The sequence below is a fragment of the Suncus etruscus genome, chromosome 1 (assembly GCF_024139225.1).
Source record: "Suncus etruscus isolate mSunEtr1 chromosome 1, mSunEtr1.pri.cur, whole genome shotgun sequence".
Taxonomy (NCBI): domain Eukaryota; kingdom Metazoa; phylum Chordata; class Mammalia; order Eulipotyphla; family Soricidae; genus Suncus; species Suncus etruscus.
Genome location: NC_064848.1, coordinates 76,808,572 through 76,823,218, shown reverse-complemented (window position 1 = coordinate 76,823,218; position 14,647 = coordinate 76,808,572). Strand labels below are relative to the sequence as shown.

At 37.1% G+C, this 14,647-nt stretch overlaps 1 protein-coding gene across 1 annotated transcript; it reads right to left on the bottom strand.

Moving 5' to 3' along the window:
* Positions 1-246: 246 nt before the first annotated feature.
* On the bottom strand, positions 247-12,945 carry NIPSNAP3A (nipsnap homolog 3A). Its single transcript, XM_049770906.1, has 6 exons — positions 12,790-12,945; positions 8,707-8,917; positions 6,974-7,132; positions 3,143-3,292; positions 735-821; positions 247-647 (listed from the first exon to the last, which is right to left on the bottom strand). Exons 1-6 carry the CDS (start codon positions 12,847-12,849, stop codon positions 571-573), a joined length of 744 nt encoding a protein of 247 aa, XP_049626863.1. The 5' UTR covers positions 12,850-12,945; the 3' UTR covers positions 247-570.
* Between the last annotated feature and the right edge of the window lie 1,702 nt (positions 12,946-14,647).

The window sequence follows — 14,647 nt, the reverse complement described above, 5'->3', positions numbered from 1 at the left end:
CTTTAAAAAACAAACACAAGCCAAAACTCTTTGTTATCAAAGCTAGTGATACAAAATAAAACCAACAAAAGCAACTATATTAAATACATTCCAACATAAAAAGCACATTTTGTTAAGTTGTTTTAAACTTAGAGATATTATCATATTATTTTCCAAATTAGAGCAACTAATAATTTGAAAAACCCTATTACATTAGGTAATACAGATGATATTCCTGTCTCAAGATAAATATATTTGATCTGAATTCCATGTGGCATCACAAAATAAACTTTAAAGGACAAAAGCTTTAAATCTCAGTAAAAAGAGATGATACACAAACACATAGGAGCAATTTAAAAATACTGCAAGCACAAAATCATTTCAATATCAGAAGTGGTTTGTTAGAATGAAAATAAATGAAATCATTTCCTCCGGTGGTAATGACATTGGAAAGAGGTGGCTTTAAAAATGCAGAGACGGTGAATTAATTTACCACTTCCTTCAAGTAAAAGAATTGCTTAGAACATTTAAGCACTATTATCAGACACATTTTATAGTGGTAAAAGTAATGCTTTGTATTTCAGTGGAAAACTATTTCAACGGTGAAAATGACGTGGGGATGAGAAGCATATTCTGCTGAGACTCTAGGTAATTGACACTTTCTCGAACTAGAAAAAATAATAAGCAGGCATACAAAGTTATTGACTAAATCAGATTTATTCTTAGAATAATTTATGCATCATGAAGTAGCTTACCAGCAGCCACCACTCTCGGATCCTCATGAGACTGATGTCTACCAGCTGCACGACTATCTGCACTCTCATTCCACCAAAGAACATAAACTGCAGAAAGAAACCAAAAATAGACTCTAAAGACCCTTATAGTACAGGATCTATGGTTTCAGTAACCTGTGTCAACTGTAGTCTGAAAATGTTATATGTGATCAGATATTTGAAGAGAGACCACATTCACATACATTTTATTTCAGTATAAATATCCTCTTTATTATTACACTGTTGTTAATCTCTCACTATGCCTATTTTATAAATCAAGCTTTATCAAAGGTATTGAGGAGAGCTTTCTCTCTACAGAGTTTGGTTTTGCTTGCAGACCCTGGTAATCACTGGGTATTAAAATGTAGCTGTGTGAATAAGGGAGAATTTACTGTACCACACAAAATATATATAGTAAAGTGAATCAGAAAACATTATCTTATGCTTTAATCAAAATAGTGAGTATCAAAACAGTGAAATTAATATATTAGTGATAAGATTTTAGAGGGTGGGACTGGGGAGATAATACAGGGATTAAGGCACATTCCTTGGTTTTTAAAACAAAACTATTTGTTGACAATATTTTTCTTTAGCAATTCTTCATTTGCTATTTGGTTTGGGCATAAAATTTTCAGCCATATAATCAAGTAATCTCATGCTAGCTTTTATCCATATAATCAAATACATTCATTTCTATGTCATTTAGCAATGCTATGAATATTTTTCTGCATTGTAATCCATTATCCCTTGAAATTTAATTTTTGTCTATGGCTTGATATAGACAAAATAATTTTCATATTTTCCTCTTCATGTATATGTTCTAACTTTTTCTCTGTTTTCCTAGGATATATGATTGGAAATTAAAATTCTGGGAGAAGATTAGAAGCTGAGTTTTATTTATGTTATATTTGAGGAAGCATATGGATCTGAATCTTCTAAATACTGTATTAGCTATTCTTAGTCATTTATTTCTCCAGATAAACTTTTCACATATTTTTTTAAGAATTTGCCACAGAAAGCTCTCTGAAATTCTGACTGCAAGAGCTTTCCACTTTCTTTCTTTTTTTTTTTTTTTTTTTTTTGGTTTTTAGGGCCACACCCATTTGATGCTCAGGGGTTACTCCTGGCTAAGCACTCAGAAATTGCCCCTGGCTTGGGGGGACCATATGGGACGCTGGGGGATCGAACAGCGGTCCTTCCTTGGCTAGCACTTGCAAGGCCTTACCTCCAGCGCCACCTCGCCGGCCCCAGCTTTCCTCTTTCTAAGTTAAATGCATTGGGAACAGAGATGCAACTCAATGGTAACTCAGTTGCAATTATGAATCCCCAGGTTTGATCCCTGGTACCTACTTCCAAGTAAAAGTTCATTATATACTTAAAATATTTATCAAACAGATGTGTTAGGAATTCATTAGTCATTATTTGTATCCATCACTCCTTACATATATGTGAAGTCACATTTTAATCACCTTATATCTATGTAATGCTCATGTTTAATTTTTGTTACGTATAAAAATATAGAATAAGAACAATCACAATGAAATAAGAAGGGGACTTAGAATAAAGTAGAGGATTATTGACACTGGTGAGGGGTGGTGAAGTAGCTTGCAAGTACAAAACAGTATTGGATATTGTTTATTATCTAATAATTAAAATCAAAACATCTTATAGGAATAGGAAAATAGACACATAGATATATCAGTGAATATTTAAAGATATTCAGAATTTCAAGCACTTTCCTATTGTGTATATTTAATTTGATGCAAACTAGTGATGTAAACAGTGAGAATATACCAGACTTTAAGTAAAATATGTCAAAATTTATCCAAAAATGTTAACAATACTGCCAATAGGTTAGAAGGTAAAAAATTTTTTCCCTTTGATTTTTTTTTCATATCAAACAGGGTGCTAATCTGACTTTTATTCCTGACATCTCATATAATCCCTTGAACCTTGCCAAGAGTGATCCCTGAGCACAGAAACAGGAGTAAGTCCCAATCACCTCTAAGTGTTCCCTTTGATTTTTTAGTATATAAAACAATTGCTATTCAATTCTTAATTATTCTAGCACTAGTTATATTCGTTAATAAACCATATAGGTATATTTAGAGGCAAAAAGGGGGCAGATTCTTGAGAGTTCTTGAGTTTTAAAAATTTGATGTTATAAAAACAGTACCTAAAAAGGCTTCATATAGTACTTACACCATAAATAAGATATGAAACAAGTTTTTCTGGCCCTTAAATCAACAAAAAGTTAAACATTTGAAAATAAGATTAAGATTAAGATACTTTTTTAATTTAAGAGAGATTAAACAAAATCAATGAACTTAGCAGATCATCAAACACACCAATATACTTATTAATTTCAGAGAAGGAATTGACAATTGTACCTCGGTTAAGTAATCCATATTCTGTGTGGAATACGCCAACTAGTTTTGAGTATCCTAAATTGACATGGGCATTAATCGCCCTTTTAAATGCATCACCCCAGAGAGCTGGCCCACCTGGTTTCATCTGAAAAATAACCAATTCATAGACTCCTAGAAGAAGGAAAAAAAAAGACAAATAATTTATAAAAGATATTCAAGAAGTTTCTAACCACGTTAGTCTGGTTTCAGTGGAAAAAACATAATCTACATAACTAATGTATATAACTAATCTACACAATTAATCTACATAAATAAATTTGGAAAATCACCAACATTTTTTTCATGCTGGCTTTATTTATTAGTTATTGACATTATTTTTATTCTTTTGTTTGTTTGTTTTTGTTTTTGGGACACACCCGGCGGTGTTCAGGGGTTACTCCTGGCTATCTGCTCATAAATAGCTCCTGGCAGGCATGGGGGACCATATGGGATGCTGGGATTTGAACCAACCACCTTAGGTTCTGGATTGGCTGCTTGCAAGGCAAACGCTGCTGTGCTATCTCTCCAGCCCCTTATTTTGATTCTTTTATGTTTAGAAAGTCCTTGTCCTATTTTGAGAGTAAGCTATTAAGCTTAATTGTAAAGAAACAAAGAAACAGGATGGAGAGCTAAATAAACAATTATTGAAAAATGTTTTTAGTGTTTTATTTTGTACTAAACACAGTGGTGCTCCTTGCTCTGTGTTCAGGGATCACTTCTACAGTTCTCAGAGAATCATAATGGGATGCTGGTGATTAAAACTGCTAGCCACATGCAAGGCAAGCAACCTTCCCCACAGTACTAACTTTCCAGGCCATGATATTTTTAATCTATAAAATGTCATTAAAATAAGTGTTGAGAATTTATAATAGTAGGATTTTTGAGCTACTTAAATCTGTAATTTTAGGTATTGAAAGAATATGAAGAACTAGGAAAATGGTTCAGAAGATTAGAATTGTACCCATTGCTTATGAGAGCTCCATTTTTTATCTCGGTCAAACCCAAACACTATCAGGAGTGACACCCCAAAAATGAGTTATAGGAGTAAGTATTTCCCAATATTTTCTGTATATTTTATTCAGAGTGGATAGGAAATGCTTATTTATATTGTGTCCCCATAAGATTCCATTTCTTTTTTTTTTTATAGTGTCTTACATATTGTTGACAATAACATTTTAGGTACATATTTACATAAAATCAGGGGGGATTCCCATCACCAAATTGTCCTCCCTACACCTCCGTTTTTGTCCTACCTCCCATTTCCTCTTCCCTCACCCCCAGGGCGGCTAGAATATGTGGTCCCCTCTGTATCCAACCCACTACCTAGTAGTCTTGCACCTGTTTGGTCTTGATGCCTCCTTTATCTCCCCCTCTAACTGTAGGCAGGACTAGCTAGTTCAAGTTGCATGGTTTTGCCAGAAAAAGAGAAGATATATAAACTGGGGTAAGAGTCTAATACTCCAAAAATGGGTGGGATCCTTCTAGAGGCTCTCATCATCGATTTGGGAGATGAAGGAGAAAAAGAAGGTGAAACACTCCACCAGTACCAAAAAAAAAAAAAAAAAAAAAAGTGTCAATTATCCAGTGAGGACTCCAGCTATATCGATAAGGACCACAAAAAATAGACAAAGAAACATGGCATAGCACATAACGAAAAAAGAGAAAAGAAGAGAAAAAAAATAAGTATATTTGGGGACAACTATTTCAATAATCACACCCAAACAGAGAAATCGACCAAAATAGATAGGTAAATAAAAATAATAATAACAATAATAAATGGAGGTAAAAAATATATAGATAATAACCAAGGTTTTGTGCTTTTTGTATTTTTGTTTTTTCCCTCCTGCCCTGGCACAGTAAATATTGGGGTCATTCGAAAAGGAATTCACTTGGCCTAAAAGATATGGGGTTTCTCCGTCCTTGGAGCATACTGTCATGGGATCAACTCTAGACTTTGCTCAGGAACCTTTACTATCCCGGTGGTGTTTTTTTTTTTTTTTTTTTGGTGTGTGGAAGACTTCTGTTTTGTGTTTAGAGGTCTCAGTATCTGCACAGATCCTGAGGTGGGACTTATGATGAAGTCAGTCTTTGTGGTTCTAGAGGTTCTGTTACCTCAGTGTCATTTTAATCCATCTTCTGTGGTTGGTGATCTTGATCTTTGCACTGAACCTAGGATGGCACCTAGGATAGCGTCTTTTTTTGTGCTTCCAGAAGCCCCATTCTGTTGCAGTTGTCTCTGTCAGACCTTTGGGACTGGAGATCATGATTATTGTACAAGTCATAGTTCAAACCCTAAACTAGGGCTTTTTTATTGGTCCCAAGATGTATACTGTCTGGTCGTGGTTCTAGTAGCCAGTCATCTGTAAGTCACGATCTTGGCTTTTGGACCTACCAAAGGGTGCCGAGTCTTCTGGTTTTGTCTTGTCGTTAGCTGGTAAGGTATGCTAATCTGCTCTCAGGTCAAGTTGTTCACGTTTTCCTCAATGTCAGGATATCATGTTAGAGCTGGCCCTTGTTGTTGACCCCGCAGTATTAAGGCTGTCCCAGATGGAGTTTGTTTCTTGCAGCTGATGTGAAGAGCTGTGCCAATTCTATGTCTGGGATCCAGGGTTCAAGGCTGGATGAATGGTATCTAATCACCTGAGGTCTAAGTTGATTCCACATGACATATTTTCAAGGTAGGAGATATCCCTGAATTGTAAACAACTATGAGTTCCCATCTCTAGTAGATAAGTAGGACTTTTCAAATATCTTGTCATTTAAAATGTCATATACAGAGTTGAGAGTCTTGCATAAGATAAAACTTCAAATTTTCAGGGCATAGCGATAGTGCAGTAGTAGGGCGTTTGCCTTGCACATGGCTAACCCAGGATGGACCTCTGTTCGATTCCCAGCGTCCCATATGGTTCCCCAAGCCAGGACCAATTTCTGAGCGCATAGCCAGGAGTAATACCTGAGTGTCACTGGGTGTGGCCCAAAAAACCAACCAACCAAACAACTTCAATTTTTCTAGCTGAACTTTGTTTAAAACTGGATCAAGACAGTAAATTCTTTGAATCAGCAAGAGGTCAAATTAGCAAGGAGTCAAATCTTTAGAAATTATTTCAAACTGAGAAGCAAGAAATGCAAAGAAGATACAAAAGTTAGACGTAATACTGGTAGGTAATTTTAATTGATATACTCACCCAGCAGTCAATTTTATAAGCAAAGCAATACTTTATGATCTAAGATTAGCTGTGATTTATGGCAAATGATTTTATATTTAAAAGCTTATATACTATTTAAAAATTAGGGGCTGGAGAGATGGCGCTAGAGGTGATTAATGCATCTGCCTTGCAAGCGCTAGCCTAGGATGGACCACGATTCAGACCCCCGGAATCCCATATGTTACCCCCAAGCCAGGAGCTATTTCTGAGTAACCCCTGAGCCTCAATGGGTGTGGCCCCCCAAAAACAAACAAACAAAAAATTATGACAAAACACACACTGTCCCTTACCCACTCACATATCTACTCTCTGCTCCTAAATCCTAACTTTTCAAACTTTATTGAATATGTGAGTCCTTTTTAAAATAAATTTCAAAGGGTAAGAAAACTACACTTCATGAGTAAATCATTATTTTCACAGGATAATCTAAAAAAGCCATTTTTCTCCTACCTCACCAATCAACTATGGTTTTATATAGTTTAAATTTTAACTTTCTTCTTTTTCCATTTGGAACTTCAGTTTTTTTTTGTTTTGTTTTGTTTTTAGCTTCAAAGCTTCAACATTTTTCATCAAAATTCAATGTGACAGGGAGAGACAGATGCCTTACCTTCTTTGGGAGGTTTTTCTAATTTGCACCAGGGTACCAAATAAGTAATCTCACTTTCCTGTTTATCCATTAGAGCCAAATTTGGAATGAGAAATTGTTCCTGCCATTTCTTATCTTTGGCCAATGCTTTCCGAATTTCAGTTCGATGAGCAAAATTATCTATGGGGAAGAAAAGGCTTTAGTTTAAAAATCACTTGCATGTTTTTGGGTTTTATTCCATTCAAAAGTGTTCATTGAGTCCACAAAAAGACACTATGCTATATATCACTGGGTTATACAGGTGTATCTTTGTGCATTTGTGCACATCTATCTCTAAGTTGTTCACAGCATAAAGAGGAACTGAAAAGTAAACTTAAGTGTAAATATAAACTAATGATAGCATCATACAGTGTGCATTAGAGGTATGCCATTTAGAAGGCATTTTTTTGACCTACTAATATAATATAATATAATATAATATAATATAATATAATATAATATAATATAATATAATATAATATAATATAATATAATATAATATAATATAATATAATCTTTATAGGGTAGATGCTTACTCTGTAAAATGGACACAACCTAGCATCTGCTTCTAGGATTAAATGAATTAAATTTAAATGAATTTAAATTAAATCAAATGAATTAAATTAAAACATGTTTTAATACATAAAAGGAGCTAGAAAAGTGGCATAAAGTTAACTCAATATATGCTCTTAATTTAATTGGATATTGATGTTATAGTACCGGTTTAGAAAATTTTTTTCTCTGCTGGTGGTGATGAATGATTATCACACCTTGAATTAAATTTTACATTAGTGAAATGAGACTGTCCTTTCACAGATTCCTCTTTTCTTTTTTTTTTTTTTTTTTTTGGTTTTTGGGTCACACCCAAAAAGAGCTCAGGGACTACTCCTGGCTCTATGCTCAGCAATAGCCCCTGGCAGGCTCGGGGGATGCTGGGATTTGAACCACTTTCCTTCTGGATGCAAGGCAAATGCCCTACCTCCATGTTATCTCCTCAGCCCCCACAGATTCCTCTTTGAACAAATATATTTCTCATTTAAGAAAATACTGTTGGGGTCAGAGCGATAGAACAGTGGGTAGGGAGCTTGCCTTGCACACGCTCGACCTGAGTTCGGTCACACCCTGAGCATCGCCGGGTGTGGTTAAAAAGACCAAAAAAAAAAAAAAAGCTTTTGATTCTTATACTTTTGCCAACTGAACTCAGCCAGGTTAGTTACAGTTACAGTTACCCATAACAGCACTAGACTATCCAGCATGACCACAGAGCTGGATCGTATAACACTGAGCTGCTAAGTCCACATTGCTGGATCAAGTATTGTCAGGAATGGTCCCCAGGATACTCCACAAAGCAAAATAATTCTACTTTTCTTTATCATCTTAACCAACTTTGGTTAGTACAATCATAGTTTTACATTTTCATAAACATAATAAGCAATACTAAAGTATTTCTAAGAATAGTCTACTTCATATTTTTATTATAAAGTTTGAGGTCCATATTTTTCCAATATCAAGTTCCTGTTATAATTAAAGGTTCCAATAATGAATTATTAATGTGTACTATAAAGAAGAATTAATAAATGCATTAATTTTGGACTGATTTTTAAAATTTTTACTTAATGCATATGTATTTACAGTAGCATTGATCAAAAACCTATCTTTTATACCATCAGGCTGAATAAACATTTATAGTTAATACTTTATCTGATAACACATACCATATTTCCAAATATGAAATACTTTATTCATTTCACCTCCAAATTCTACACTCCAATATCCAACCAACTCAGAGTGAGCTGTTCGCAGATGAACATTATTCTTAAAATTCTCCAAGAACTCATTCATCTTTGAAGGCTTAAGAAAATAGGTACGAAATTCATAGAATGTTCCATCGTTCTGTCTGGGGCCTGTAGCAAAAGATGAGTATACCTGAAGAAAGATAAATGAGTTTAAATATTGTTTAAATAAGTTTAAATAAGATAGCATATTAGAAACAGTTCTGTGACTAGAAACAAGGGACAAGGTATACTCACAATTGTATATTCTTATTTTTGTTTTCTCTTTTCATAGATATATGGCAATGAAAGGAAGTACTTAAATATATAAGTAAGTTTCTTAGCAGAGGATCATCATATTCACTTCATAAGAAGGCCTGGGGGGCATTTTTTAACCAAGAACTGGAATATTATAAAATATCTTATTTAGTCAATATTCCACCTTCAGTCAATAGTTTATTTGTCAAAGTTAAGCATTTAAGAGAATATTAGGAACCAAATAGATAGCTCAATAGGTAGATAACATGCTTTGCATGTAGGAGACCAAGGGTTTATCCTTGATACTACAGGTGTGAACCCTTGAGCACTGATGTGAAAGTAGTCCTTCCTGAACTTCAATAGGTTTGGGTCTCAAAACATACACACACACACACACACACACACACACACACACACACACACAAACACATACTCACACAGAAATATAGAAGAGAACCTGAAAAACTATACATGTATTATGGCTGGCACATTTGAAAAGTCCTTACTATCAAAAAATTCTTATTCCTTTAATCTTAAAGCAATAGAAATTGTGGTTAGGTCCTAAATCCAGTTAAGTTGACAATGGTTAAAATAGGACTGATGGAGGACAACTAATATAATGGAGACTAGGAAACTATGACTTATCCATGATATAGCAATGTTGTGATATACCGTGTAAATGATAGAAAAAGGAAAATCAATCATCAGAATTGTCTGAATCATTAGCTTTTAATTACAGATGCAATCTGAAAGGTATTTAAGGCACCCAATTATAACAGGTTGATGAAAATATCACCAAATAACTATTAGTTTCTTTTGTAATTGCCATTGACTCATTAACTTAATTCTAACTTCATTAGCTTGTGCATGTGTCCTCATTGATTACACAGGAATGATCAATGAAAAGTTTTAGTATGTACCAAGTTATGGATGAATTTTGATTAACACTTACTATAAATACTCTGGTAAATTAAAAAAGTAGGCATTTTGGAGCCAGAGTAATAGGATAGCAGATAGAGCACTTGCCTTGCACGTTGCCGACCTGGGTTTGATCTCCCTGGAATCCCATATGGTCGCCAGAGCCTGCCAAAAGTATTGAGTGGAGAGCCAGGAATAACCTGAGTGTATTGGATGTGATGTCCAAACCAAAAGCAAGCAACAATAAACAAACAAAGAAACAAACAAAAGAAGTCGGCATCTTTCTTTAACATATATTTTATTGTATTTTTGAAGGTCAGTGCTTGGCTTTGAGTAACACCAAGGTATGGTCAGGGCTTATTCTTGGCTCTGTGTTCAGGATTCCTTCCTGGCAGTGCTTGGGAGATTATATACTGTGTCCAGGACCTAACTGAAGTTGACCATGTGCAAAGCATGGACCTAAATCTCTGAACTGTATCTCTGGCTCTTTTAACATATATTTTCATTGTTTATAGGAACCAATCATAATTTTTAAACCTTGAGCTATTGCCATGAATAGCTATTGAATTATATTCTTACTACCCAATTGACTAAGCTTGCCATCAAAACAGGTGCAGTTGTGTTTGGTAAACATTATTCTGCTATTTGCCAAATTCTAATAAGGGATGGTGTGCCAGAAATTATTGCAGTTTCTAACCTTTTAATGTTGATTGGCAAGTTTAAAAATATAACCAAATTCTTTGGGCCATTTTCCAGATCATTTTCTTTGTTAAAGTGAATTTTATTCTTACACATATTGTAATATTAGGGAATGACCCTAGGGGAAAATTTATCTCGAGGTATTTTACCCCAGTGATTATTTTAATAATACATAAAATCAAGATATGGTTTGGAGATAAAAGCTATTTATATATGATGATAAAAGACAAACATGTCAACATTGCAATCCATTAGTAAGAAAAGAATACCTCATACACAAATTGCAGTATCTATAGTTTAAGAATTTACTTTATTTAAAGCAGAAATCAGAAAATGAGGTAATTGTAGTAAACAGCACTTTAACTTGATTTTCAGAGTATTTGCATGTAGAAAATAAAAGTGGTAAATGGCCATAATTGAATTATCTTTCCCAGGAGAAATACCAGTGACAAAACTGTGCTTGGTGGGCAAGTGATCTTTGTTTCAGTCTAAAATTAAAAGAACTAAGAACAGAATATTGAGTAAAAGTTCTCTTATCCTCAAAAAGGGCTCATCATAAACAGAATTCCAATTCACTTATAATCATTGTGACATTTAGTAACTCAAAATGCAGAATAAAGATGTAAGGAAGGAACAATTCTTGGCTCTACCCTGTAAATCAGAACAAAGAGTACCTTGTTAAACTTGGGTTAAAGTTTTATGGCTTATCCAGAGCTTTTAAGCACTCAGTCCCTTACTCTCCGGTCTGCTGAAAATATGTGAAAAATCTGAACTCTTACAAAAGGAAAAAAAAAAAATCTCTGAGTTAAATGCACAGCAGAAGCCAGTTGTTTTAGGCTGTATCACCAATTTATCTTGCAAGACTTCTCAGTGAAAGTTAGTCTTCTATCTTTTTTAGAAGTGAAAGGTGGGAGAATAAAAAAGTCAGAGGCAGAGATAGATTGACCAACTGGGGTCCTTACTGGAATGTGCTCCCGGAGGAGGTCTGGCAGTCTCTCCCAAGGAGGCCCCCCTACTAAAAGTGATAAGGAGTGCCTGAAAACCCACCTGACCTGCTATAGGGGAGATAAGAACTTTTTAAGCGGACTAAGGGCACGTCAGCACATACTTCTTCCAGAATGATTTATTATTTTATATATTATGTTAAAATTATATATACATATATATACATATATACATATATATATATATATATATATATATATATATATATATATATATATATATATATAATCCTACTATAGGCTGCTGGCTAGCGAGACTCTAGAAGTCTCTGCAGAGACAGACCTCGCTCTGGAGCTTCCCCCCAATTCAGACGCCCAGTTGGTGAAATCTATCTCTGCCTTTGACTCTTCTATTCCGGCTACCTTTCAGCCATTTTTTGACAGAGGATCTAGACCTGCCTGGCTTGAGCTTCACTCTGTTTTTGTAAGTAGAAACTACAGAATGGCCAAAAGTTGCTCATTTCACGGTCTGGAGATATTGAGAGTGGACAAGGCTCAGGCCTTAACATTCGTGGATTAAGTTCTATCCCGGATACCCAGAGCCCTACCAGGAGTGATCCCTGAGCTGGCACAGCTCTGTTGACCTGCTAACTCAGTCTGGAGGGAACAAAGATCAATCAGCAGGAGGGGCAATTCGTGCTGGCACAGGCCCTGTGCTGTGCCACTGTGCCATTGCGCTGGCCAACGAGCTGGGTGATGGCTAGGAAAGAAGTGTAGGCTAGCATGTGGGAGACTCCATGTGAGATTCCCTGCACTCAATTTCTCCCCAGCAGCGTTGGGTGTGGCCTTCCCTAGCTCATTTGCAGCCGGAGTAGCAACTCCACTCCAGCACAGGACTGTTTCTTGGGAAATGGCTCATCAAACAATGAAACTTGGGCAGCAGCCAGGGATTCGGGGGGCGCCTTTAGACCACAAAAAGACCTTTTTTTCTTTGGCTGTTTATGAATGCCCGAAAGGCGACACTAGTAAGGAGTTCTCCCAGCATCCCAGCAGTTGTCAGCTCCCCAGGGAATTGCGCGCCCCCAGCCTGGACACGTGGGGTTTTAGTGATGGGTGGCGCCTGCGTGGCATCGCATGTCCTTGGCCCGCACCCCGCCCAGGGCCCAAAACCTTGCCCGGTTCCCGGCCCGGTGCCCTCGAACCCTACCGGAGTGGCTAGCGTCCGTGCGCCCAGAGCCCTCGCTAGGCTGCTTCGGAGCGCGAGCATGGCACGGCCTGGAGCTCGGAGCCGGCGGGGAGTCGGGGGTTCAGGATTCTTTCCGCCACCAACGACTGGATGGCCGGGTCCGAAGCGGGCACTCTGGCTCGGGGCGTGGCGGCGGGGCTCCGCCTCCGGAGTCCTGGCGGTTAGGGCAGGGTGGGCAGGGGCCACGCGCTGGGCTTTGGTGCGCCCTAGCCCTTTCCTCAACTTGCCCCCAAATTTCAGAGGCGATTTGAGGATTATAGGAAGAATCAGTTTCTGTCTATTGCACCCCGGAGCCCGTCCCGTCGGCTAATGCCTTGCAAAGCTTCCTAGAGTTCGTAAAGACGCGAGCGCGTGCGCGTTTTTGTCCTGAGACGGTGCAGGAGGCACGTCCGTTGTGCAACGAGTGTGTCTGTGCACGTAGGCGGATGTGTTTTGAAATTTTGCCGGATTTAATACCCAGCATTCTATATGGGCCCCATATAGCTTCATCAGGAGTGATCTCTGAGCACTCTGGAGTCAACCTGAAAACTATTGGGTGTGGCCCCAAAACCAAACCAAACCAAACAAAAAACTAACTAACTAACTAACTAACTAACTAGCTAACTAACTAACTAACTAACTAACTAACTAACTAACTAACTAACTAACTAACTAACTAACCAACCAACCAACCAACCAACCAACTAACTAACTAACTAACTAACTAACAAAGTTTAAATGTCTCTGCCCCAGAGGCAGGCAGGGAAACTGTAAGCATTGGTGACAGGAAATGTGCACTCATAAGGGTGTTTGATGTTATAGGACTATTAATCACGAACAACTTTGCTACTGTGGGAAAAAAAAACCCAACTGTATTAGGAACAACCTTTTAACTACTGTGTTTGAATAAAACAATTAAAAATTAAAAAATAGAAAAAGAAAATAAAGACCTTGCCTGACTTCCTTAGGTTTTTTGTCGGTGTGGTTTAAGGAGAGCTAACGATTAGAGAGAGCCTTCATTTTTCATCACGGTGTGCTTTTTTTTCTCCTTTTTACCCACATTTTGATTTTTTTAATATTCTTTCTTTCTTTCTTTCTTTCTTTTTTTTTGGTTGCTTGGTTGGCACACCGGTGACGCTCAGGGGTTACTCCTGGCTATGCGCTCAGAAATCGCTCTTGCCTTGGGGGACCATTTGGAACACCAGGGACCAAACAGAGTTCCGTCCTAGGTCAGCCTCGTGCAAGGCAAACACCCTACCCCTGCGCCGTGCTCCGGCCCTGATTTTTTAATATTCTTAATAATTATTTGGATTGTACTCCTTAAGCACTTAGAAGGAGGGGCGATGAAATCAGGAAAAGTTAGGGTCCGAGAGGTTATACAGGGGTTAAGATTAAGAGCGGCTGGCCCAGTTTGGCCCACTTAGTCGTAACCCTGGTACCATATAGAGTCCCTGTATCACTGTTTTCCTGGATCACAGCAGGGCAGAGGTGGGCCTGAGTACCAATTAGGATGCCCCCACTCCCAATAAATAAAAATAGATAAGAAAACTTGAAAGTTAACATTGAGGTTGAGGTCAAATCGTTTTGTAAGCCTTAAAAGCAAAACAGTGACCTCGGTCTACTTCTTTCCCCGATTATCAACCCCAGAATAATTACTTTTCACGTATGTTCTATAGCTGCTTCTTCTAATGCTTATTTCCTTTTTTCTAATTTATAGAAAATTTCTGGTTATGGATGGCCCTACAAATTGTGATGGTTTGTTTGATACTTAGCTTGATCGTGTCATCACCCCAACCTGGAACTTCAACCCTGGAACAGTACACATGTTTTAGATATGCAT

Coding starts and splice junctions, on each gene's coding strand:
- NIPSNAP3A (XM_049770906.1), bottom strand. CDS start 12,849: ATGCTCGCGCTCCGAAGCAGCCTAGCGAGGGCTCTGGGCGCACGGACG. Junction 7,133..8,706: donor ATTTCATATTTGGAAATATG/GTATGTGTTATC, acceptor TCTTCCCCATAG/ATAATTTTGCTCATCGAACT. Junction 648..734: donor TCCGAGAGTGGTGGCTGCTG/GTAAGCTACTTC, acceptor TATTTTTTCTAG/TTCGAGAAAGTGTCAATTAC.